The sequence below is a fragment of the Ranitomeya variabilis genome, chromosome 1 (assembly GCF_051348905.1).
Source record: "Ranitomeya variabilis isolate aRanVar5 chromosome 1, aRanVar5.hap1, whole genome shotgun sequence".
NCBI classification, from domain to species: domain Eukaryota; kingdom Metazoa; phylum Chordata; class Amphibia; order Anura; family Dendrobatidae; genus Ranitomeya; species Ranitomeya variabilis.
The window spans coordinates 829,467,559-829,495,507 of NC_135232.1; the positions used below are offsets into that span (position 1 = coordinate 829,467,559).

Consider the following 27,949-nt stretch of genomic DNA (forward strand, 5'->3'; position numbering starts at 1 on the left):
CTCTGTGGTTGACAGGTTGCAGCAGATTTGGGCTCATGTTGTGGACAATTTGGTGTTGTCTCAGGAGGAGGCTCAGCGTTTTGCTAACCGTCGTCGGTGTGTTGGTTCCCGGCTTTGGGTTGGGGATTTGGTCTGGTTGTCTTCCAGTCATGTTCCTATGAAGGTTTCTTCCCCTAAGTTCAAGCCTCGGTTTATTGGTCCTTATAGGATTTCTGAGATTGTCAATCCGGTGTCTTTTCGTTTGGCCCTTCCGGCCTCTTTTTCCATCCATAATGTTTTTCATGGATCTTTGTTGCGGAAATATGTGGTGCCTGTTGTTCCCTCTGTTGATCCTCCTGCCCCGGTGTTGGTTGATGGGGAGTTGGAGTATGTGGTTGAGAAGATTTTGGATTCTCGTTTTTCGAGGCGGAGGTTTCAGTATCTTGTCAAATGGAAGGGTTATGGCCAGGAGGATAATTCTTGGGTTGTTGCGTCCGATGTTCATGCTGATGATTTGGTTCGGGCCTTTCATTTGGCTCGTCCTGATCGGCCTGGGGGCTCTGGTGAGGGTTCGGTGACCCCTCCTCAAGGGGGGTTACTGTTGTGAATTCTGCTCTTGGGCTCCCACCGGTGGTTATAAGTGGTAGCGCTGCTGTCTTTGGATCGCAGCATTCATCAGGTGTGTCCACTTATTGCAATTCTGACTGGGCTATTTAGTCTTGCTTGACCCTTTAGTTAGTGCCAGTTGTCCATTGTTTCCTGGAGGATTCACTTCCCTGCCTGGTCTCTCTTGCTTGCTGTTCATTTCAACAAAGATAAGTTCTGGCTTTGTTTTTTGCAGTCCACATGCTGTGGGCCTGATCATTCAAGTTATTTTCCATGTTTTGTTTTGTCCAGCTTGGTCTGTATAAGGAATTGTTCAGCCAAGCTGGTATCTCTGGAGATGCAGATATACCCTCCATGTCTTTAGTTAGATGTGGAGATTTTGTATTTTCTGTGGTGGATATTTTCTAGTGTTTTAATACTGACCGCATAGTGCTCTGTCCTATCCTTTCTATTTAGCTAGAAGTGGCCTCCTTTGCTAAATTCGGATTTCAGTCTGTGTATGTTATTTCCCTCTCCTCTCACAGTCAATATTTGTGGGGGGCTGTCTATCCTTTGGGGATTTTCTCTGAGGCAAGATAGTTTTCCCTTTTCTCTCTCTAGGGGTAATTAGTCCTCCGGCTGTGTCGAGATGTCCAGGGAGTGTTAGGTACATTCCACGGCTACTTCTAGTTGCGGTGTTAAGTTCAGGGTCTGCGGTCAGTACAGGTACCACCTTCTCCAGAGTACGTCCCATGCTGCTCCTAGGCCACCAGATCATAACAGGTACTGAAAGAGGTACTCCAGCACGGTAGACCCCGTTACACTGGTGGCAGCAGTGGGATGGTGGGGGTTCAGAAGGGGGATATCTTGTCCCCTCTACCCAGGGGCGCAGGGGCTGATGCATTAGGGACATTCATCTCACATGGAACCTATTATACATACATATAACTGCAAAACATATTCTGGGTACTGGGGGGTTCCGTAACAATGGTCTTTGGGTGTTACATCGCATTTGGAGAGCTCCTGATGTGCCTAAACAGTGGAAACTGCGGAAATGTGTCTAGATGTTTGGTGAGCACCTCGAACCCCCAGGTGCTTCACAGAAGATTATAATGTAGAGCTGTGGAAAAAAAAAAAAAAAAAAACACATTTTACCAAGGGTAACGGGAGAAAATGGACCAAGAATTTGTTGTGCAATTTCTCCTGAGTACGCCGATACCCCATGTGCGGAGGAAAACTACTGGTTGGGTGCACGGCAGGGCGAAATCATAAAGGGGTCAAACACTTTTTCACACCACTGTATATGTTCATGTAGCTATTTGAAAGAAAACAAAGACAGGTCCAGCAATACCTTACATGGCCAGTCTGTACCTACATTACTGAGAAATCAGCATTTGAATTAATAAGCATATGAAAGTGTATATATGAAACCTCTGTCACACTAGCTCTTTTCTACACTCAGCACCGCCTCCTCCTGCTTAACTGACAATCTTTATGCTGTGTGACTTCAGAGAAAGGAGTAGTCGGTCAAGTATGAGGCGGTAGAAGCACTGGGTGGTAATAGAGCTAGAGTGACAGAGGCTTCAGATCGACACCCACCTTTGCAAATGCTGATTTCTACAGAACAGAGTGAGGAACTGACCATGTATTCCTGGACTTGTCAATGAAAGAGTTACATTCATATATAAATAGTTTGGAGTGTGCAATCCTGCTGACAGATTCCCTTTAACAGTATTTATTTAGAGCTCTACATACATATCTATCTATCATATTGACTTATCCATATTTAACAAGAACATGAGGTAGAACAGGGGAATGGAGATTTGTAGCAAACGAACTAACCAACCATCCGCTTACAAGTGTATTGGTTAAAGGAAATGGCACATCCAAGTGAAAAAAAAAGTCTAATTTCAACAGATGTGTGGATTATTTTGCTGCAAATGCTAAGCCTTGCTTGTTCCAAGCCAAGAGATAACTGAGCCTAGATGTATGGGGTATTTGCATAAGGCATAATTGCATTGTGAAGACTTTTCAGCTGTTTTGGTATTAAAAGTTATCAAGAGGTTCGGTATTGGGAATAACTAACACTGCCTAAGTATCTAGTAAAGCAATGTATCAGACACTTCTTACTTCCCTTTCCAAGGCAGAAGGGATAAATAAAAAAACGTTTTCTGGGAATGAAATACTCCATCAAGCACTTTAGTACGGTAATTGCTTCATCTGTTGGAGGCACTGTAGTAACAGAGCGCATAATATTCTTGGGTGAAAAAATAATACCTATATTTCAAGGAAACAGCTGCACTTGTTTAGCCTATAAATACATTATTTCTTAAAGGTTTGCAAGGCTAAATGTGTGAGAAACAGAAATTGGGAGTTAATGGGAAATAAAATCTTGCAGCATTGCCTGATTTACTGTTATACATATCCTCAACTGTAAGAGTTTTAAAGATCCAAAAATATCTGCCCTGCATGAAAACATTTGCAAAAATGAGAAAAGAAGTCATGCCATCATTTTCAGGAAGAAGAAATGAGTTGGACGAATTAACATCAGTGTTTTGGAACAAATCACACACCTCCCAATCATTTTTTATTAGCTAAACATGTGCAAATGTGTATGTATGTAATGTAGTGTAACATACTTACTGATTGCTGTTTTCTCCGGTTTCTAGCACCACTCAGGTCCTCTTCTCGCTCATACGACTTCTATTTCTGACTTATCTGATCATATTGGCATACAGTAGTGAGCCGGAAGTCACATTTGTAATGTAAGCAATGGTGTCTTGTTCTGACCCTCCATAGACTTACATTGTAAAAGCCACTCCCAAGCTCACACATAAAACCCAGTGTGATCCAGCAAGTATGGGAAGTAAGAAGAGGAACCGGAGTGGTGCGGCAATCTGGGGAATACAACCTTTCTACACCAATTTTAACCTTTCTACACCAAATAGGGCAAATTAGTAAGCATATTAACACACTTAGACTTCATTACATGTATATCTACACAGGTTTAGCTAATAAATATGATTGGATAGGAATGCTTCTTTAAGAGTAAAAATTAAGATATCTATTAGCTTTGTCTTCCCAACAAACGTCGGTATGGTAATGTATATATTTATCCATAAATGCAGTAGATTGCATGGGCACAGAAGCTTTGGCCATGCCCATTACAAGCAGATTCTGGTTGTAAGCCTATGCTCCTACGATGAGATTCTGGTGCTGTTTCTTTTTGCGGTGTCAAAAACGCAACACCTTGCAGTTCCAGCAAAGTGGATGTGATTTATAGAAATCTCATGGCCACAGTGTTTTTTTTTGTTTTTTTTTCAACTCCGCGTAACCTGACCTGCCATGTGTGTTTCAAATCCACAACATGTCAATTTCTCTTGCGGGTACGTTGAGTTTTCTGTTCAGATTTTCCCTTTAGGGCTCCTTTTCACTTGCGTGAAATACAGCTGAGTCTCGCAGGTTAAAACCTGGCTCTGCTGCCGGCACTCCAGAGCGGAGCGTGCGGCCGCAAAGCAATACATGGAGCTGCACGCTCCGCTCTGGAGTGCCGGCGGCAGAGCCGGGTTTTAACCTGCGAGACTCGGCCGTATTTCACGCAAGTGAAAAGGAGCCCTTAGACTTGCATTGGATGCGGAAAATCAAAGGTATAAAACGTACATGTTTTTATTAAGTTTCTGTGGTGGAAATGCATCAAAAAAGCATGTTATCCATCCTAAGTATATAAATAAAGTGTTTCAAATCCGCAGCATGTCAATTTCTCTTGGGGTATGCAGAGTTTTTTGTGTGGATTTTCCCCAAAAGACCTTGCATTAGGTGCGAAAATTCCATAGGAAAAAAAGCACATGCCTCATTAGTGCATTTCTGGGGCAGAAATGAATCAAAATCGCACATAGTGCGCAGCTAAATATGTCAATACAGTTTTGTTGAAGCCAAATACTAGGAAGTAGCAAAAACAAAGGAGCATTATTTATAGCATAACACACCAAAAAGAGAGAAAAAAAAAAAAAAAAAAAAGCATTAAAAATACATGTTATAAAAAAGCACTGAAAAACCACAAGTAAACTAATTTAAAAAATAAGTGCAGAAATGGTGCAGATACTCTGCAGAGTCAAAAACGCACCAAAAGCCAATCGTGGGAATGTAGCCCAATACTGCTGCTATGGGCCAGGATCAAAGTTTTCTCAGTAGCAACAGGATGTGAACAGCACCAACGTCATGGAACCTAGAACCTAACTCAAGCTCCCAGGTTTCATTAAGTATTACTAACCCCTTCCTGACTAGCCAATTTTCCATTTTTCTGCGCTTTTGTTTTTTCCTCCCTTCCTTCCAAGAGCCATAACTTTTTCATTTTTTGGTTGGCACAGCCATATAGGGGGTTTTGTTTTGCGGAATGAGTTGTACTTTTGAAAGACACAATACATTTTATCATGTAATGGAATGGAAAGCAGGAAAAAAATTCCAAGTGCAGTGAAATTGTGAAAAAAAGTGCAATTTTGATTTTGCAATTGTTTTCTGGGTTTTGTTTTTACAGCGTTCATTATAAAAGGTAAAAATTATCTGGCAATATGATTCTCCAAGTCAATATGATGACGGCAATACCAAACATGCATAGCTTTTTGTTTTTTTTATTTATTTAAGTGGTGATAAAAATTTATGAAAAATGTTTTCACTTGTGTCGCCAATTTCCTAGACCCATGACGTTTTAAATTTTTGGTCAATGAATCTGCCTGAGCACTTGATTTTTTTGCCCTGAGCTGACTTTTGTATTGATACCAGGGCATTTGGGCTAGATACAACATTTTGCACATCTTCTTATTGCAGTTTTTGTGGTGTTTCGGGGGCCACAAATCTGCAGTTCTAGAGTATAAATTTTTTTCTCCCCGCTAATTCGCCAAGAACTGATGACAGACAAGTCTATATGACCAGCATTCAAGTTTGGCTGGTAAGAAAATGCAATGTACAGCTCACCAACTTCATAGCTTCTACTACATTTTGGGGTTCATTTACCAAAAATGTCTAAAGTATAAAAAAAATCTTAATAGCCCTCTGCAATCAATCAGAGCTCAGCTTTCAATTAAGCTTGCTTAGAGAACATAAAATTGGACATGCCAGATCCTTATCTTCCCTGACATCATCTGTAGGGGGAAAGTCAGGAGCCTCAATACACATTAGACTGACGGCCAACCCATTAATATCGATCAGTTTGGCTTATGTTAGTCTAATCTGTGGAGAGGCCTTTATACTCAACTGTTTAATGTGTCGTTGTGTTGTGCACTTTAGTTCTCTGAAAGCATTTTCTTTAGCAAGATTCAACTGGCAATACTCATTACATATTTTACTATGAAATAGTACTTAAAAATGTCCAAGTGATAAAGTTGTAAATGTAATGTAATTGTAGTATAATATAGAATAATTATGTAAATTGCACAATAATGTTCTAAATAACTTTCAGATTTTGTCCGCTGGGGCCTCCATAAATCATCCACCTAATAACCAGTGTAGTCATCCTAGTTCTGCCTTGTTCCTCACAAGACTGCAATCTCGTATTTCAGATTTCAAATGTGATTAACAAAACGGTTTTACACATGAAGGATTCGCTATTAATGCCAACTAAAAATAAATCAGTAGATATTTCTTGTTCCCGGCACATTTGCTTAGTTTTAATATGTTGCAACATGCTCTTCAAATGCAGGTATTTATTCTTTGGAAATGAGATCAGTTCTAACTCAGACGTAAACATTTGATTTGTTCTCACGGAGGTCACATAAGGTAACTGATAAATGGGCTGAGAACAAGGATTACCTGCACAGGTTCCATTCTGTACATAGAATCCTGGACCACAGCTGTCTACACATCGACCTCCATGTCTCACTTGTAATGGGTCCTTGCATGTTGTGCAATCACTTTCTAAAGATCCGTGACATTCTGAGCAGGATTCATGGCAAACTAAAAAACAGAATGTAAAGAGAAGTTAAAAATCATATAACGTTCTGGGATAAGTCAAGGAATGAATGAAAAATGGACAGTCAAAGAAGTAATTGTGTACGCGCTACTTTCCTGAAACCACCCGTATGTAAAAAGTGTCATAAACTGCATTTACCTAATATTATTTGCATCTCTATATCACTCACATTACATATTTAATCTTTTAATTATAGGAATACAAAAGGTGTCAGAATGCTTTCAACCTACAAATCAATAGCGTTTTTTTCACGTGACAGGTTCCCTTTAATTGTGGCACATGATTTAGGCCTAGCTCCCTTTCCAGCTAAGCCACATCTCAGCACAGATACATACACCTTCCCGAGTGACTGGCAGCTAGTTGTCTTAATCACTTAATAAAAAAAGTGTCTAAAACTTGATACGACTATTTGTGTCAAATCCCAACATCAAGAAGCACAATACTTAATAAATCTCCCAGGTCAAATTACATATCGTCCTTAAATCTGTCTTTGCGTTTTTAGTCTTTTAAGTTACTTTTCTTTATTGTGTTGTGGTATTTGTGACAGGTTATTTTAAGCTAAATTGTTCAAAATGGTGCACACGGTTCATGAAATTTGCTGAAAGGCAAAAATGGTCTTTTTTGTAGCTTTAACCTTTTTTGTTACTTTTTAGTGCAAACAGTTGCACATTTTCCTGGCGGACATAAAATCACTTCAATGGTTAACTGGAACACATTGGCACCAAACTGCGTAACGTTTCACAAAATCGCAATTGATAAATCAGCTAAGAACATGTGGAACCCAAAAGTCCACACACAATGGCGAAGATTAAAAACAAAACAACAAAAAACAAACAGGCTAATACTTATTAAAAAAAACTTTTAATAAGGTGCAAATTAAAAAAATTAGGAGCAAATGAGAAACAGGCAAAAAACTCCAAAAACCAGACAAGAAAAAGGTGCAAACGCAATAATAAATGGGTGCCATCGTGCCTACTGTTATGTTGGGACCTGCAGGGAAAATCTTTGACAAACACTGAAGTACATCTATTCAATGATATAACTTGGAAATAAAGTAATTCTGATAGCAAACATCACCTCATTCAGAGGTTAGCCTAAAGTGTATGCTTGAGGTGACCTCACTTTTCAGTACAGAAACCAGCTTATCCTTATTTGACTCTTTCAGTTTTATGTACAAGGCATGCATACTCTTGTCATGATCGTAGCAGGTAAGCCAAGGTGGCATGCTTGTGCATTCATGTTTAAGAATAATCAACATGACCTGGATTTTACTTATTTCAGACATAATGGAAAAATTCTTTATTTGATCATCCCCATAAAGTCTTTTTAGTAATGTGAAAAAGTGGTCATTTCACAGATGAAGGACACTCAAAGGAATAGATGGACACGGCCGAGTCTAGCAGGGAGCGCTTCATTCTATAGAAGTGCCTTCCTAGCACCTCTTAGGACTGTCCTAAACAGTGAGTGAACTGAAAAAAACAGCTTTGTGCCGAGGGTGTTGTGATGGAGTACAGTGCCCGTTTAAACCACCTTCTCTATACAGTCCTGTAAGTTGATTACTGTAGTTTCTTTAAGTCTTGCTTGGAAGTTGAAAACATATGGTTATATGTTGACCAATGTTTTCCTTTTACTTACATATCCTATGTACACTATAACTCTTAAAGTCACTATTTACTTATTTAAAGAGGATCTATCAATTTTGAGAAAAAAATAAAAACGGAGGCTAGTCATTCTATCAACTCCATTGAATACAGTATTAGAGTTCATAAACCTATTTGTCTCATAAATTTGCCTAAACATATTAATTTAATGATGATTAGTCTCATCAGAGCATCCCAGTGAACAGTGAACTGGCTGAAATGCAATTAAAGGTGAGAACTTTCTTCCTCTTCAACCAGGATCACAAACTGTACTTCATACATGACATACTTATAGGGCATTTAGAGTGTCATGTAGTTCCCATTTGGGTCAATGTCTGTAAGGCGCTGCAGAATATGTTGTCGCTATATAAGAAAGCACAACATATTTAAATAAATACTAAATAAAGTTACATAGGAGACATACAGTATAACAAGATGTCCCTGTGTATTTTGCACACTGTGTCAGCTAAAGTAAGAGTGCTTTCACATTGCATTTAGGCACCTGTTCGATGGTTCTGTCGGGGCTTATGTCCGAACCCCCGCAAAACGGCATTTGGACGTATGTGCTGACGGGCCATACACTAGAATGGTGTTGACAAAGTAAACATGAGCACTGCCATGCATAATTTTCAAGTATGTACGACTACTGGAGGCAGACACTCAGAAGTAGCAAACTGCGTCTGAGTGTTGGCTTACACTAGACGTATACGCCCAAAAATGATGCATGGCAGAGATCACCTTCGCTTAGCCGACACCATTATAGCCTCTGCCCCCGCCGGCGCGTATGTCTGAATTCCGTTTTACGGGGGGGTTGGACGTAAGGGGGCGACCAAATGGGTGCCTGAACACCATGTGAAAGCACCCTCAGAGGACATAACTGCTTCTTAAAGAGGACCTTTCACCAGTTTAAGCATATTAAACTGGCCATGCTATAGAACTCATCTCACTGCAGTCAGTGTGGGGGAGAGTTGTAGCTGACAGCAGTGCGAGATGAGATCTGCAAGTGTTTGTAGTGATTAGCGATGAGCGAATATACTCGTTACTCGAGATTTCTCGAGCATGCTCGGGCGTCCTCCGTGTATTTTTAGTGCTCGTAGATTAAGTTTTTCTTGCCGCAGCTGAATGATTTACATCTGTTAGCCAGCATAAGTACATGTGGGGGTTGCCTGGTTGCTAGGGAATCCCCACATGTACTTATGCTGGATAACAGATGTAAATCATTCAGCTGCGGCAAGAAAAACTAAATCTCCGAGCATGCTCGAGAAATCTCGAGTAATGAGTATATTCGCTCATCACTAGTAGTGATACATAACTCAGCTCTGCTGTACATCTACAAAGTAGCTGCAGAGATAAGGAGAGGAGGGCATGGTTTTATTTTACCCTCAATAATGCTTCCTGCTTATGACTGGTCAACATTTTACAAGGAAAGAAGTACATGCCCCTAGAGACAAATCTCCAGTAGCACAGAGTTGAACTGTAACATAATTTATAACAAACTTCACAAACTATGTAAATGAAAAATAAAAGCTACGTTTTACTCAGTTCTGTAGTCAATATTACAAGAAGTGGCCTGTTTAATATGTTAAAACTGCTGAAATGACCTCCTTAAGGGTTAATTTGCAGGAGAAAATAGTTGTTTCTAAAGGGTTAATCAGCTAAATGGAATACACCGCTGCATGTAAACAGTTAATCTGAATTTTCTTTACTACATAAATAGAGTCAGCATTACCCTCTTATTCGGCAAGTAATAACGCTTGCCGAATAAGCTGCAGAGGAAACCCCCAACAAACAGGCTGTCCATGCATGTGTCGTAACTGTGGCACAGCCACGACACATGAAGCTGCGGCACCGATCAGCTGATCGGTCGGCGCAATCCAGTAAGCCGGGTTTCCTCTACAGCTTATTCGGCAAGCGCTATAGGTTTCCGAATAAGAGGGAACCCGAGCAAATTTGCTCATCTGTAGTCAGTAGTGGTCAAAGCACTTACAGAAGGCTATATTATTTAGCTACACTGCTGCTTGTGTCCTCTCCTCTTGCTGCTCCATAATATACAGTGATGCATTTTACATTGCCACTTAAATGAAAGAATTAAACATGAAGAGACACTCCGGTGTTGTATACATGCTGAACCATCTCAGTCTCCTAGCACACTTTTCTACCTCCAAGAGTACAAATCAGTCAGAAAGTGGACAGCCCAACTTGCATCGACTTCAGTCTCCTTTTCTTAAAAGAAGACTTTTTTTACATTTATTAATGAGGAAATTATTTAATTTTTCCAATTATCGTATATACATATTTGAGAAAGGTTTACATATCGTTTCCCAGGAGGTAATAGGTCCTCTTTAAATAAAAAAAAAAGAATGTAAAATTCTTATACTTTAAATGTATCTTTTTTTATCAAACTACCTCAATTGTAACATTTTCTTATGATATCTACTAAGTGGTACAATTTATAGTAAAAACATAAGGATAACTGAAAGTAAGGAATGTTGAAATAAATCACGAAGATTTGGGCTATTATTGATCTATCTGACAAGATGACTGCCAGCTTAAGTTTGTAAAATGAAAGCTTTCAGTGCAGGCTTAAACCATGCTAGGCCTGACAATACTAAAGCCAAATGTCAGCTATATTTACAATGACATGCTGCACTTACAAATTCATCGCTCTAGCTAGGATTTAGTTGCATTCAGAGGCAATAAATTCAGTGCCATGAAATTTCAGCAAAGTAATATTTGACAAGGAAGCGAAGAGCACTAATACATACATTCCTCAACACTGAAATTGAAACACCAAGAAGGAAAAGTACAATTATGGAAATCACATGATCAATAGACGATGTTAATGATATGCAAATTATGTAATAAAGCAAATAACATTTTCAAACCATCTCAATTTATACGGTATCAAGTATGAGCGCCACTAGTAGAAAAACAAATACATACATGCCTTGACATGCTATCAATAAGGTTATTAATGGTCTGAGGAATGTTCTTCCATGTTGAATTAACATGGGCAAACAAATCATCATCAAGATCCGCTGCTGGCAGCACCTTTTACAATTGCTAACCGATTATGTCACATATGTGCTCAATGGGAGACAAGTCCACAGACACTGCAGGCCACAGTAGCACGTTTAGGTCACACAATCTGCTCAAAGTAACACGAGCAACAAGTCCAATGTTGTCGTGTTGGAAAACTGGTCATAGAACACTTTGAAGAAATTACAAAACCACTGGTTCTAATACTACATCTGAGCTGTTGGTGTATCTAGAATGAACACCAGAGAGGTCTGGCTACGTATACCACACTACACCATAATCCTGGAAGTAGGGCTTGTGTCACATTTCCATTCATGAAGACCTCTGTATGAAGTTTCTTCCGTGGTCTCCAGAACAATCTCCAGCTATCACATAAAAAAAAGAAGAAGAACTTATCACTTAAGAGGATAGAGCTACATTACAGCCTCCATTGCTCAATTCCAGTCTCTGTCTCCCATCTGGACAGCACGTGTGGCACACTCTGAAGAGGTCTTCACAGAGAAAAGTCCCATGCGTCCAACTCCCAGGATTATAGCATGGGGTGACATAATTTACAGTAGCGGGACACTTCCGGACTCCAAGAACAGCTTGGTGTAACATTAATTTGGTGGTGGAACCAGTGGTACGGTCATTTCTCTAAAGTCCCCCAACAATTGTTTTTCAACAAAACAAAGTCAGACCACACATTGATCATGCTTCTTTGAGCAGCCAGAGTGGCCTGAACATTTTACCATGGCTTGTGTAAACTTAATTCACTTGCTTTGGATGAAGAATGTTGCTTTAATTTGAAATGGATGTGAAGTATGTACCCAAATTAATTTAAGATCCAACGAGAATAATACTGCATGGTACCATACACCTTTCATACTTTCTGTCACAATTCCTCAGCTCAGAGGGTCCTATCCTGTGCTGGGGCGTGCTGAGCTGTCAGTGCTTTGATTGACCGCTCAGTTGACCTGTCAGTGTATTGATTGACAGCTCAGTTGACCTATCTGAGATTGGGAGGTCCACAGATTTCTCCAGGTGCTCCCTGTTCTTAGTAATTGTCCTTCTATTTAGGTGAGCTGCCTAGCCCAGATCACTCTCAGTCAAAAGCTTATGCTCTCTGGTGTGTGTTTGCCTGATTCCTGTGCTGTGAATTCTGATCTACTGTTGCCTGACCTTTGGATCGTGTTCTGACTACCCGTTTGTTATTGCCCCTTTGCATCTGATATTCTGCTGCTGACCTTTGGAACATGTTCTTACTACTCGCTTGTTATTGCCCCTTTGCTTATCCGCTATTTCTCTGGTATTCTGACCCTGGACTGTGACCTGACTTACGCCTTCATCTTTTTCCTTAGTTTATTACGTGCTTTCTTGGTACTGACCCCGGAACATATGACGTCTCTGTGTCACGGCCTGTCTGTGAGTTGCTAGCATCATATTTTCTTTAAAGCTGGTCATAGAGTGTGCACTTTTTTTAAATAAGGGATGAGCAAACATGGTAAAGATACTAATATGACCAAATTTATTTTTCGCAAGCAACCCTTGTTAGTATTATTTAGAGACAATAGGTATTACGCTGAAAATTACAAAATAGCATTTGTCTTTTGGGAAATATAGAGCTAAAGTTTGCTAGCAAAAAATAATACCGCAAAAGCAAACCGATTGCTGCAGTACAGATTGCTATGAGACACTAGCCAGAGGTCTTTTTTCCCAAGGATTGTTGGAAATGAATTATGGGCACAGTGAAATTTGAAGCTTTCTCCACTAGCTCTATATTATGCAATCAGAGCAGCCAGGCTGAACTAAAGCAAATTGGATTTATTCCCATGGGAACCAATGAAGAAAATTTCCCAGAATCTTACTGTAACAAGAGCATTTGCCTACACAAACATGTACAATCGTAAAGATTCAGTACTTTAACTGGACAGCGAAGATATAATTGTCTAACGGAACAGACTTGCTACATTAATACTTATTAAGGATACAACTTGTATAAGGTCCACCAGTTGCATTAGCTAAGAACAGTTAAACATGTAACAGGTTTATTTACAATTTACTATCGCCCAGTTGTGCACCAAATCCGTGTAAAAGTGTCTCCATATCCGTATATAGTGCCTTGTAGAGTCATTCCCACATTTGAGAAGCAAGTCACATAAAAGGCAAAAGCTCATAATCTTGAATTGCTGTTGTACTTTCCTCGGGAGTTTAGCTTATAATAATGCACAGTCAGTTTCAAGTTAAAATCATATGAGTACTAGGCAATTCAGGGAAGAATAAAAATCTGCCAAGTCAAAATTATATATATACAGTACAGACCAAACGTTTGGACACACCTTCTCATTTAAAGATTTTTCTGTATTTTCATGACTATGAAAATTGTACATTCACACTGAAGGCATCAAAACTTTGAATTAACACATCTGGAATTATATACTTAAACAACTGAAATTATGTCTTATATTCTAGGTTCTTCAAAGTAGCCACCTTTTGCTTTGATGACTGCTTTGCACACTCTTTGCATTCTCTTGATGAGCTTCAAGAGGTAGTCACCGGAAATTGTCTTCCAACAATGAAGGAGTTCCCAGAGATGCTTAGCACTTGTTGGCCCTTTTGCCTTCACTCTGCGATCCAGCTCACCCCAAACCATCTCAATTGGGTTCAGGTCTGGTGACTGTGGAGGGCAGATCAACTGGCGTAGCACCTCATCACTCTCCTTCTTGGTCAAATAGCCCTTACACAGCCTGGAGGTGTGTTTGGAGTCATTGTCCTGTTGAAAAATAAATAATGGTCCAACTAAACGCAAACCAGATGGAATAGCATGCCGCTGCAAGATGCTGTGGTAGCCATGCTGGTTAAGTATGCCTTCAATTTTGAATAAATCCCCAACAGTGTCACCAGCAAAGCACCCCCACAACATCACACACCCTCCTCCATGCTTCACGGTGGGAACCAGGCATGTAGAGTCCATCCGTTAACCTTTTCTGCGTCGCACAAGGACCATGACCTTGTCTCTAATCTGAGCTGCTGTTAACCTGTGATTTCTGAGGCTGATGACACGGATAAATTTATCCTCAGAAGCAGAGGTGACTCTTGGTCTTCCTTTCCCGGGGCGATCCTCATGTGAGCCAGTTTCTTTGTAGCACTTGATGTTTTTTGCCACTGCATTTGGGGACACTTTCAAAGTTTTCCCAATTTTTCGGACGGACTGACCTTCAATTCTTAAAGTAATGATGGTCACTCGTTTTTCTTTACTTAGCTGCTTTATTCTTGTCATAATACAAATTCTTACAGTCTATTCAGTAGGACTATCAGCTGTGTATCCACCAGACTTCTGCACAACACAACTGGTGGTCCCAACACCATTTATAAGGCTAGAAATCCCACTTATTAAACCTGACAAGGCACACCTGTGAAGTGAAAACCATTTCCGGTGACTACCTCTTGAAGCTCATCAAGAGAATGCCAAGAGTACACAAAGTAGTCATCAAAGCAAAAGGTGGCTACTTTGAAGAACCTAGAATATAAGATATATAACTTGTAGATTGTGAGCCCTCGCGGGCAGGGTCCTCACTCCTCCTGTACCAGTTATGACTTGTATTGTTCAAGATTATTGTACTTGTTTTTATTATGTATACCCCTCCTCACTTGTAAAGCGCCATGGAATAAATGGCGCTATAACAATAAATAATAATAATAATAATAATAATAATAATAATTTCAGTTGTTTCACACTTTTGTGTTAAGTATATAATTCCACATGTGTTAATTCAAAAATTCATAGTTTTGATGCCTTCAGTGTGAGTGTATAATTTTCATAGTCATGAAAATACAGAAAAATCTTTAAATGAGGTATGTCCAAACTTTTGGTCTGTACTATAATATATATATATATATATATATATATATATATATATATATATATATATATATATATATATATATATATATATATATATATATATATATACACACACACACACACACGTATATGAGTCTGCAGATGTGAAGACATGAAAGCTCCCCACGATGCATGGAGGTCTCCGCCCTGAGTCTAACACCCAAAGATAGTATACCAACAGAAAAGAGGGTGGTCAAGGTTTGAGAAGCATCCAAGCCACCATCACAGATGAAACAAGGAGTATCAAGGAATACATCAGAAAAATGGCACCAAAAGATGAAATGCTGAGAGAAAGTCTAAGGCAGCAACAACTACAAATCTGGAAGGAAGAACAGGAACATGAAGCGCCATTGGCAAGACAAGCCAGTGCATGGGATGTACCATCGACAGATAATGAAGGTGGCTGACATGGAGAAATCCTACCAATGGCTGGAGAAAGCTGGACTCAGACAGCACAGAGGCACTAATCATAGCGGCACAGGAGCAAGCACTAAGTAGAGAAGACCAAAGGTGCAGACTATGCAAAGAAACCTCAGAAACTGTCCAACACATAGTGGCAAGATGCAAAATGCAAGCAGGAACAGCGTATACCGAAAGCCACAATCAAGTAGCGAGAATTGTATACAGGAACATCTGCACAGCATATGGGCTAAGTCCCCCTAAAACCAGGTGGGAGACCCTGTAAAAAGTGGGAGGAGAATGAAAGGGCTAAAATCCTGTGGGACTTGAAGATCCAGACAGATAAGCAGGTGTTGGCTAACCAACCAGACATTGTGATAGTAGACAAGGATCAGAAGACAGCAATGATAATAGATGTGGCAGTGCCAAGTGACAGCAACATCAGAAAGAAGGAATATGAGAAGCTGGAGAAATACCAGGGCCTCAAAGGAGAACTGTAGAAGATGGGGAAGGTGAAGGCAACAGTGATTCCAGTGGTGATAGGAGCACTTGGAGCAGTAAACCCTAAGTTGGAAGAATGGCTACAACAGATCCCAGGAGCAACATCTGAGCTCTCTGTCCAGAAAAGCGCAGTGCTGGGAACAACTAAGATCCTGTGCAGAACCCTCAAACTCCCAGGCCTCTGGTAGAGAACCCGAGAACAAGAAAGGACAACAAAGACCGCCCCCACTGGGGTGTGAGAAGGAGGTTTTATAAAATATATTATATATACATATACATACATATACAGTCATATGAAAAAGTTTGGGCACCCCTATTAATCTTAAGCTTAATGTTTTATAAAAAATTTTTTTTTTTGCAACAGCTATTTCAGTTTCATATATCTAATAACTGTTGGACACAGTAATGTTTCTGCCTTGAAATGAGGTTTATTGTACTAACAGAAAATGTGCAATCTGCATTCAAACAAAATTTGACAGGTGCATAAGTATGGGCACCCTTATCATTTTCTTGTTTTAAATACTCCTACCTACTTTTTACTGACTTACTAAAGCACTTTTTTTGGTTTTGTAACCTCATTGAGTTTTGAACTTCATAGCTAGGTGTATGCAATCATGAGAAAAGCTACTTAAAGTGGCCACTTGCAAGTTGTTCTCCTGTTTGAATCTCCTCCGAAGAGCGGCATCATGGGCTCCTCAAAACAACTGTCAAGTGATCTGAAAACAAAGATTATTCAACATAGTCGTTCAGGGGAAGGATACAAAAAGCTGTCTCAGAGATTTAACCTGTCAATTTCCACTGTGAGGAACATAGTAAGGAAATGGAAGAACACAGGTACAGTTCTTGTTAAGGCCAGAAGTGGCAGGCCAAGAAAAACATCAGAAAGGCAGAGAAGAAGAATGGTGAGATCAGTCAAGGACAATCCTCAAGCCACCTCCAGAGATCTGCAGCATCAACTTGCTGCAGATGGTGTCACTGTGCATCGGTCAACTATACAACGCACTTTGCACAAGGAGAAGCTGTATGGGAGAGTGATGCGAAAGAAGCCGTTTCTGCAAGCACGCCACAAACAGAGTCGGCTGAGGTATGCAAAAGCACATTTGGAGAAGCCAATTTCTTTTTGGAAGAAGGTCCTGTGGACTCATGAAACCAAGATTGAGTTGTTTGGTAATACAAAAAGGCGTTATACATGGCGGCAAAAAAACACAGTGCGTTGTATAGTTGACCGATGCACAGTGACACCATCTGCAGCAAGTTGATGCTGCAGCTCTCTGGAGATGGTCTGAGGATTGTCCTTGACTGATCTCACCATTCTTCTTCTCTGCCTTTCTGATGTTTTTCTTGGCCTGCCACTTCTGGCCTTAACAAGAACTGTACCTGTGTTCTTCCATTTCCTTACTATGTTCCTCACAGTGGAAATTGACAGGTTAAATCTCTGAGACAGCTTTTTGTATCCTTCCCCTGAACAACTATGTTGAATAATCTTTGTTTTCAGATCATTTGACAGTTGTTTTGAGGAGCCCATGATGCCACTCTTCAGAGGAGATTCAAACAGGAGAACAACTTGCAAGTGGCCACTTTAAGTAGCTTTTCTCATGATTGCATACACCTAGCTATGAAGTTCAAAACTCAATGAGGTTACAAAACCGAAAAAAGTGCTTTAGTAAGTCAGTAAAAAGTAGGTAGGAGTATTTAAAACAAGAAAATGATAAGGGTGCCCATACTTATGCACCTGTCAAATTTTGTTTGAATGCAGATTGCACATTTTCTGTTAGTACAATAAACCTCATTTCAAGGCAGAAACATTACTGTGTCCAAACAGTTATTAGATATATGAAACTGAAATAGCTGTTGCAAAAAAAACCATTTTTATAAAACATTAAGCTTAAGATTAATAGGGGTGCCCAAACTTTTTCATATGACTGTATATATATATATATATTGTAGCATGGCTAAAGGGTGTGTAGTCGACGGGAGGTATGTGCCACATAAGTGCCTTGTTGCTGTAATGTAGCCCGGTGTATTTCTTTATTGTATATGACCATGTATATATACAGTGGGGCAAAAAAGTATTTAGTCAGTCAGCAATAGTGCAAGTTCCACCACTTAAAAAGATGAGAGGCGTCTGTAATTTACATCATAGGTAGACCTCAACTATGGGAGACAAACTGAGAAAAAAAAATCCAGAAAATCACATTGTCTGTTTTTTTATCATTTTATTTGCATATTATGGTGGAAAATAAGTATTTGGTCAGAAACAAAATTTCATCTCAATACTTTGTAATATATCCTTTGTTGGCAATGACAGAGGTCAAACGTTTTCTGTAAGTCTTCACAAGGTTGCCACACACTGTTGTTGGTATGTTGGCCCATTCCTCCATGCAGATCTCCTCTAGAGCAGTGATGTTTTTGGCTTTTCGCTTGGCAACACGGACTTTCAACTCCCTCCAAAGGTTTTCTATAGGGTTGAGATCTGGAGACTGGCTAGGCCACTCCAGGACCTTGAAATGCTTCTTACGAAGCCACTCCTTCATTGCCCTGGTGGTGTGCTTTGGATCATTGTCATGTTGAAAGACTCAGCCACGTTTCATCTTCAATGCCCTTGCTGATGGAAGGAGGTTTGCACTCAAAATCTCACGATACATGGCCCCATTCATTCTTTCTTGTACCCGGATCAGTCGTCCTGGCCCCTTTGCAGAGAAACAGCCCCAAAGCATGATGTTTCCACCACCATGCTTTACAGTAGGTATGGTGTTTGATGGATGCAACTCAGTATTCTTTTTCCTCCAAACACGACAAGTTGTGTTTCTACCAAACAGTTCCAGTTTGGTTTCATCAGACCATAGGACATTCTCCCAAAACTCCTCTGGATCATCCAAATGCTCTCTAGCAAACTTCAGACGGGCCCGGACATGTACTGGCTTAAGCAGTGGGACACGTCTGGCACTGCAGGATCTGAGTCCATGGTGGCGTAGTGTGTTACTTATGGTAGGCCTTGTTACATTGGTCCCAGCTCTCTGCAGTTCATTCACTAGGCCCCCCCGCGTGGTTCTGGGATTTTTGCTCACCGTTCTTGTGATCATTCTGACCCCACGGGGTGGGATTTTGCGTGGAGCCCCAGATTGAGGGAGATTATCAGTGGTCTTGAATGTCTTCCATTTTCTAATTATTGCTCCCACTGTTGATTTCTTCACTCCAAGCTGGTTGGCTATTGCAGAATTCAGTCTTCCCAGCCTGGTGCAGGGCTACAATTTTGTTTCTAGTGTCCTTTGACAGCTCTTTGGTCTTCACCATAGTGGAGTTTGGAGTCAGACTGTTTGAGGGTGTGCACAGGTGTCTTTTTATACTGATAACAAGTTTAAACAGGTGCCATTACTACAGGTAATGAGTGGAGGAAAGAGGAGACTCTTAAAGAAGAAGTTACAGGTCTGTGAGAGCCAGAAATCTTGATTGTTTGTTTCTGACCAAATACTTATTTTCCACCATAATATGCAAATAAAATGATAAAAAAACAGACAATGTGATTTTCTGGATTTTTTTTGTCTGTTTGTCTCCCATAGTTGAGGTCTACCTATGATGTAAATTACAGACACCTCTCATCTTTTTAAGTGGTGGAACTTGCACTATTGCTGACTGACTAAATACTTTTTTGCCCCACTGTATCTGCTTCAGGACCTGTGGTGATGTCAGACCACATGGCTAATCATGTGATGGGTTACTGGTTGTGGTTAGCTCTATATAAGACAGGCAAATGCTTAACACAGGGGATATGTGTGGAGGTGAAACCCTCCTGAGTGTGTTAAGGCTACAAGAGTGAGCCTGGTGGACTGGACACTTTGTTTTTCTTTTCCTGAACTTAAGGCTATTTTGTTTGCTGTTATTTTTCCATGTGGTTTATGACGCAATAAACCCTCTGAACTTGAACCCTCCTATATATATAGTTTTTCCTGGAAAGTAGGCTGGAATTGCACATGGGAGAGGAACTATAAAGGAGAGGCTAATACTGCTCCCTTTTATATACTCTCTTGTTTTTGGCTAAAAAAACAACAAAACACAATCACGGTGTATGCGATTCTAGCCTTGAATCCTGTTAATTCAGGTGCCTAGTCATAATAAAATATCGCGTGTGTACATGAGGGATATTACGGTCTCATGCAATAATGTGCTCTATATCCTGCATTTATTTACCTGCAGGTTCTCCCTCTAATTTCCCGTTGTCTCTTAGCTACTGGGATGGGATTAGATGCAATGATGTCTATCATACACAGCACCCAGATACTGTATGTGGGATCCCTACTCTTCTGTCGCTATTTAAACCAAATCCAGCATTTGGGGTAAAGCAGCTGCATGGGGAGGTGAAGTGTTTTTGCCTCTCAGTCTTCTCCACCCTCTTCCTTTGGCCTCCAATAGGCAGCTGTAATCTAATTTCTCAGTGAGCTGGTAAGTCCATTTTGTTGATTTACAATTATTTCTTGCAGTGCTTCTAAGCTAATGATGATATCAGGAGGTGGTAAAAAGTGGCTTAAGGCCCCGTTACACTTAGCGACGCTAAAGCGATCCCGACAACGATACGACCTGTCAGGGATCGTTGCTGCGTCGCTATGAGGTTGCTGGTGAGATGTCAAACAGTGAGATCTTCCCAACGACGCAGCAGCGATGCGGCGACCTGTAGCGACCTGTACAACGATGTCACATGGCAGCTATTATGACGATTCAGACCTCGATGAGGGACGTCCTGTGTGACGTTGTAGTCAACGAGGTCATTGGTAAGGTGTCAAACACAGCGATGTGTGCTACCCAGCGGGACCTCAACGATCAAAAAAAGGTCCAGGCCATTCCGACACGACCAGCGATCTCACAGCACGGGCCTGGTCGCTGCTACGTGTCAAACATAGCGAGATCGCTACTGAGGTCGCTGTTGCGTCACAAAACTTGTGACTCAGCAGCGATCTCGCTAGCGACCTCGCTTAGTGTGACGGGGGCTTTAAGGTACCTTCACACTGAACAACTTAACAACGATAACGATAGCGATCCGTGACGTTGCAGCGTCCTGAATAGCGATATCGTTGTGTTTGACATGCAGCAGCGATCAGGATCCTGCTGTGACATCGTTGGTCGGAGCTAGAAGGCCACCACCTTATTTCGTCGCTGGATCACTCGCTGACATCGCTGAATTGGTGTGTGTGACGCGGATTCAGCGATGTCTTCACTGGTAACCAGGGTAAACATCGGGTTACTAAGCGCAGGGCCGCGCTTAGTAACCCGATATTTACCCTGGTTACCAGAGTAAATGTAAAAAAAACCAAACACTACATACTTACATTCCGGTGTCTGTCGGGTCCCCCGGCGTCCGCTTCCCTGCACTGTGTCAGCGCCGGCCGGCCGTAAAGCAGAGCACAGCGGTGACGTCACCGCTCTGCTTTAGGGCCGGCGCTTGCAAAGTGCAGGGAAGCGGACGCCGGGGGACCCGACAGACACCGGAATGTGAGTATGTAGTGTTTTTTTTTTTTTCACATTTACACTGGTAACCAGGGTAAACAACGGGTTACTAAGTGCGGCCCTGCGCTTAGTAACCCGATGTTTACCCTGGTTACCCGGGGACTTCGGCATCGTTGGTCGTTGGAGAGCTGTTTGTGTGACAGCTCTCCAGCGACCACACAACGACGAAACAGCGACGCTGCAGCGATCGGCATCGTTGTCTATATCGCTGCAGCGTCGCTTAATGTGACGGTACCTTTATAAGTAGAGATATAAGCATATTTCTCTGATAAGATAAAAACAAAATGTCTTATACTTGCTTGAACAATTTATGCAAAGTTTGTTGAAATTAGGAGTTTTTCACAGCTTTTTTTTTTTTGCAGACATTTTTATTGTTCAAATAAATGTTATTATAAATCTACTGAAAAATATAGGACACTGGTGTGTTTTGGAGTTCACATTTTTATTTCCAAAACCCAGCATGTTCTGAGGAAGGCACCCTTTTTCCTCATGTTATCTACATGGATCTATAGGTTTCCAAAAATGTGCATATGGTACACAATAAAAAGAATATCAAAACCACTTGTAAAAAAAAAATCCCATTAAAAAAATTCTGAAATGCAGATGAAATAATAGTGAAGCTCAACAATTGCAGAATAAGTAATGTAGAAAAAGTTGGCACTCGGGGTGAAAAAAGAAAGTACTATTTATTATGCATCCAGACAATATGTCGTTATAGAACGTTTTCGGTTAACAACAGGACCTTCATCAAAACAGTCTTTTATCCGGATGTAGAGCATACTGGTTCAGTAGTGTAGATACACGGGTATTACATACCTGGTAATGTGTTTTTTCATGAGACATGACGGCACCACGAGAGAGGGGATCCGCCCATCAAGGACAGGAAACCTTCAAGATAAAAGGGGCGGCTCCTCTCTCCACATCAGTTGTTTTACGGAGTACGAGAGGAACTCCGCTGGTTAGTGCACACATAAATAATACATCCTATACGGTTCTATTCACCGATACCCCAGGGAGTGTATAATACAAATAATGCTAATAATGCACCCAACTAATGACGTGATCAAAAGGGTGGGAATATAAGGGTGCCATCATGTCTCATGAAAAAACACATTACCAGGTATGTAATACCCGTGTTTTTCCATCATACATGACGGCACCACGAGAGAGTTACAGAGATTTGTATTCTCTTCTAGGGAGGGATCACTGCTTGTAACACTCTTCTCCCAAATGTGAGATCAGAGGTAGCAGATAGGTCTAGCCTATAATGTTTAAAAAATGTAGACGGAGAGGACCAAGTGGCCGCCTTACAGATTTGGTCGATGGTAGCATCTGCTCTCTCCGCCCACGTCGCCATGGCCCTCGTGGAATGGGATTTCAGACCCTGTGGAATAACCCTGCCTGCACTACTATACGCTAGAATAATGGCCTCTCTCACCCATCTAGCGATAGTTTGTTTTGAGGCTTTAAGGCCCTTCCTTGACCCCTGGAACGAAACAAATAAAGCCCTCTGTTTCCTCCAGGATTTTGTCATCTCTAAATACTGTAGGATACATCTCCTGACATCTAGACAATGGGGTCTCTCCTCTTTCTTGTTACTAGGATTGGGACAGAAAGAGGGTAGGGTTATATCCTGAGCCCTATGAAATCTCGATACCACTTTGGGTAGATATGTCGGATCTAATTTTAATACAACCCTATCGCCCATAATTTATGTGTTAGGGGGGTCAGCTGACAACGCGTGTAAATCCCCAACCCTACGGGCCGATGTTAGTGCCACTAACAAAGCTGTTTTTAATGTTAGTACTTTATCTGAAGTTGTATTTAACGGCTCAAAGGGGCTTTCTGTCAAAGCGGTCAACACTAAATTTAGATCCCATGGTGGAGGAGTAGGGGTTGGAACAGAGTCAGCTCTACTACAGGCTCGGATAAACCTCATCACCCATCTATTGCTTGCCAGGTCACAGTTAAATAAGGCTGCTAAGGCTGAAATGTGTACTTTGAGGATACTAACAGCTAAACCCAGATCTAAGCCCTTTTGCAGGAACTCCAGTATTGCCACTTTCGGGACCTCCCCTTCCCGTATTGGCCCTGAGCTGGAGAGGAATTTCTTCCATATTCTCCCATAGATCTTGGTCGTTACTGGTTTTCTGCTACTGAGCAAGGTGGATATTAAACCAGCTGAGAACCCTTCTTTCTCTAATAACGACCGTTCAAATGACAGACTGTCAAATGTAGCCCGGAATTCTGCGGGTGGTTGAAGGGACCCAGTGTTAGAAGGTCCTGGTCTTCCGGGAGAACCCATGGGTCCGTCACTGACATCACTCTCAGCCAGTAAAACCACGGTCTTTTCGGCCAGAAGGGAGCTATCACAATTACCCTGGCCTTGTCCTCCCTGATCTTCCTCAGAACTGCTGGGATTAGACATATCGGTGGGAAGGCATACAGGAGTCCTGACGTCCATTCTATGCTGAAGGCGTCTACTGCCAACGGCCTGTCTGCTGGGTTCAGGGAGCAGAACTTTTGAACTTTTTTGTTGGCGTTTGAGGCAAAGAGGTCTACACTGGGTCTTCCCCACATGTGCACTATCCGTTGAAAAATGGACTTTATTAGGGACCATTCCCCTTGCCTCAAGTGGTTCCTGCTTAAAAAGTCTGCCTTTATATTGTCCACACCTCGAATATGCAGGGCCGATAATGAAAGGAAATGCCTTTCGGCTAGAGTCTTCTGGTTATGTGCATCAGTTACCGAGAACGGGTGCCCCCCTGGTGGTTCACATATGCGACCGCTGTTCGGTTGTCCGATAGGACTCTCACATGATGCCCTGTCAAGTGTGAAAGTAATCTCTCTAGCGCCTTTTCTATTGCTTGGAGTTCCCACTCGTTTGAGGATAGATTTTTCTCCTCTTGAGCCCAGGGGTCTTGGACCCATAGTGTGTCTGAGTGAGCTCCCCATCCCCATGGACTGGCGTCCGTTGTGATTAATTTGGAGGCTGTGTATGTCCAGGGAACTCCTCTCGGAGATGACTATCTGTAACCACCATCTGAGTGATTGGAGTACAGAGAGTGGGAGAATGAGCTTCTGCTCTAGCTGCCCATGAAGTTCCAGGTCGTTCTGCAGCACACACCATTGCAGTTCTCTTGCATGGAACTGGGCCCATTTTACTGCCGGTATGCAGGAGGTTAGGGACCCAATACCGACATGGCTCTTCTTAAAGTCATCTCTGGTTTTGTTAATGTTGTCATAATCATTTGTTTGATTTTTTTCCTCTTTTTCTTCTGGGAGGCGACACTCCTGTGCCACGGAGTCTACCGTTATCCCCAGGAAATTCTGGACCATTGCTGGCTCTAGTTTGGATTTCTTGAGGTTTAGTTGCCATCCCAGTGTCTGTAGAGTGTCCATCACTATTCTGACCTGCTCCTGACAGTGAGAAAAGTTTTTCCCCACTATCAGGAAGTCGTCTAAGTATGGTATTATCAGAGTGTCTTTTTCTCTGAGATGTGCTGTGACCTCTGCAATCAGCTTTGTAAATACCCGTGGGGCTGTTACTATCCCAAAGGGCAGAGCCCTGTACTGAAAGTGACGCAACTGGGACCCCATCTGAACTGCCACTCTGAGAAACTGACGATCTTGTTGTCTGATTGGGACGTGATAATAAGTGTCCTTGAGGTCTAGGACGGATATGTAACACTGAGGATATAGAAGTTTCACCGCCGATTTTATGGTTTCCATTTTGAAAGATGGAATTATTAGATATTTGTTGAGGCCTTTTAAATTTATTATTGTCCTCCAAGAATTGTCCGTTTTTTTTATGAGAAAAAGAGGGGAATAAAATCCTTCCCTCCTTTCCTCTATTGGAACTTCTTCCAAGATGTGCTTGTCTAGGAGTGATGTTACTTCTCCTTCCAGACTGTCTTGTTTCTCTTGGGAGGACTGTACCAGGGTCTGCATGTACCTTCTTGGAGGCCAGTGGTGGAATTATAATTTTAGGCCTGATCCTATGATCTGTCGGATCCATACGCTGGAGGAGATCCTCTCCCAGGCTGGAAGGAAGTGAGAGAGCCTCCCTCCCACCTGAGAAGGACCGTCACTGGGAGGGTTTCTTGGTGTCCCTGGGGGACTTGCCAAAATAGAGGCCTTTTCCTCCCCTGGACCGCTTATCGAAGTTGCTCCTGTCTTGGTCTCTATACTGCTGCCTTCGGAATTTTTGGCCTCTCCGAAAGGAGCGCCGAAAGGGCTGAAATGGCTGTTTTGGAATATTTTTCTTTTTTTCACCGGCTTTCTCCAACACCTCGTCTAATGCCAGTCCAAACAGGAAGTTCCCCTCACATGGCAAAGAGCAAAGCTTCATCTTTGGCTGAGTATCTCCTGGCCAGCATTTAAGCCATACGGCACGGCGTCCTGTGTTGGCTAAAGCTGCTGATTTTGCTGCCAGTCTAGCTGAGTCTGCTGATGTTTCAGCTAGAAATACTGCTGCTGCTCTCATGGCCGGTATTGCCTCTAGGATAGTCTCTCTGGGAACTTATTGTTCTACCTGATCCTCCAGGTTGTCTATCCAGCTCTTTAGGGATCTGGCTACACAAGTGGCTGCGATAGCTGGCCTTAGTGCTCCTGCCGAGGCTTCCCATGCTGTTTTCAGGGAACTGTCCACCTTCCTATCCAGAGGTTCTTTTAGAGAACCTAGATCCTCGAATGGCAGGGAGTATTTTCTGGCAACTTTTGAAATTGCCACATCAATCTTTGGGGCTCTATCCCAAGATGAGGAGGCCTCCTCTTCAAAAGGATATCTTCTCTTTAGGGAGGTGGTTATTTGGGACCTTTTCTCCGGTTTTTGCCATTCCCTTTTAATCAGTTCTTGTAGCTGCTCATTAACAGGGAATGACCTCCGTTTTTTCTTCTGCAGACCAATGAACATAAGTTCTTGGGCTGTCTTTTTTGCCTTCTCATCTACCAGCCCCATGGTAGAGCGAACAGCTTTTATAAGCTTATCCGTAGCCTCCACTGGAAATGTATCCTCCTCCTCTGAGCTACTATCTGAACAGTGGGCTGTATCGGAGTCCTCCTCTGACTCCGAGGAATCCCTCTGGGATGCTACTGAGGGGCTGGATCTGTCCCTAGATCTGGTATCTGTGTCAGCTGTCTGCAATGCTTTTACAGACCTACAGACCTCTGATTGGATCAGTGACCTTAGACTCTCTGTAAAGGAGGGTGTCTCCTCCGCTACCGTCTTGTTAATGCAATCCTGACACAGATTTTTACTCCAGGATGGTTTTAACGCTTTTTTGCATAAGGGATATTCCTTGTTTTTAGCCTTTGATTTATACTTTTTGGGGACCTCCTATACTCCACCCCCCGATGTATGTAAGAAAAGAGGGAAGAGACAGAGATAAGAGAAGAGAAAAGAACAGACATTAGCGTGCTGGACTTTCTCGCAGTTCACTCACCACTCGGACGCTTTCAAAGTACGGGTACTGGATCCGGAGGTTGGCTGGTTTTCTCCGTGTCTCCCAATGAGACTAGGGACCCCTCCTTGGTATGGCGATCCATCCGTACGCTGTCCGAGCGGCTTCTGCTGCTGCCACGGCAGGTCTGGCTTTTTTCACTTGAGCGAAACCGCCTCTCCTGCATCTCTTGCTGTGGCATCAAATGTTCTGGTGAAAAGCTCTCCATCATACCCACTACCACGTAACAAGAGTAGTCACCTTCAACCTGGGCTGGTTTAGTGACACAGGGCAGCACTACTGGTTTGTCTAAATAGATTCACATCCTTCTCTTTTTTTTTTTTTTTTTTAATGGATCACCTGGTTGATCCTGCTATTATTGGTCGCTTCATTAATCAGGTGCATGTGCGCACCTGTCCTGATTGATTACCTGGCTGATCGTGCCTGCACCACTTCCGCTGCATGTGAAGCAATCAAATACCTGGTTGATCCTGCGTCTGTCAGCTGTCAGCGCGACGCCTGCGCTATCCTAAGCGCGCACCCGGCAACCACTTCCGGTGCGCGCTTTTTAATCCACCATTCACCTGGTTGATCCTGCCTCTGCCAGAACACTGCACGTGCACCCGGTCCTTACTTCCGGTGCGCACTGCTGTACTGTGCTCCAGGAGCGCATCCGGTTTCCACTTTCGGTGCGCGCCGCCTTTTTCGGTCCCCCTGCCCCTTAGCTCCTGCACAAGGGTTCCGAGTGCTGCCGCCGGGTAATGTGCGCACCGTTTCCGGTACCTGGCGCCGGCTGAGTAGGAGGAGCTCGCAGCGCCGGAAATGTCCACGCCACAGAACTCCAGGAGGCAGCGCAGCACTCACCCACAACATCCTGATGCCAGTGCCCCGGACACCGCTCCATACTCCTTGCAGCCTCAGGTACCGACCAGGGAGGAGGGAGGAGAGAGGAAGGGGGGAGACCTGCTTTCAAATGCTCAATAGGGAGGGCTCCAAAACCTCCGAGGAGCTTACCTAG

The 27,949-nt window shown here is 42.3% G+C and overlaps 1 protein-coding gene across 1 annotated transcript in view; it reads right to left on the bottom strand.

Annotated features, from left to right (window-relative positions):
• The window catches only part of FRAS1 (Fraser extracellular matrix complex subunit 1), a 653,238-nt gene that overhangs the window by 303,467 nt on the left and 321,822 nt on the right, over positions 1–27,949 (bottom strand). Inside the window, exon 15 of the mRNA XM_077275534.1 lies at positions 6,370–6,513. Coding sequence (XP_077131649.1) covers positions 6,370–6,513 — 144 coding nt within the window. The remainder of the gene's footprint in view (positions 1–6,369; positions 6,514–27,949) is intronic.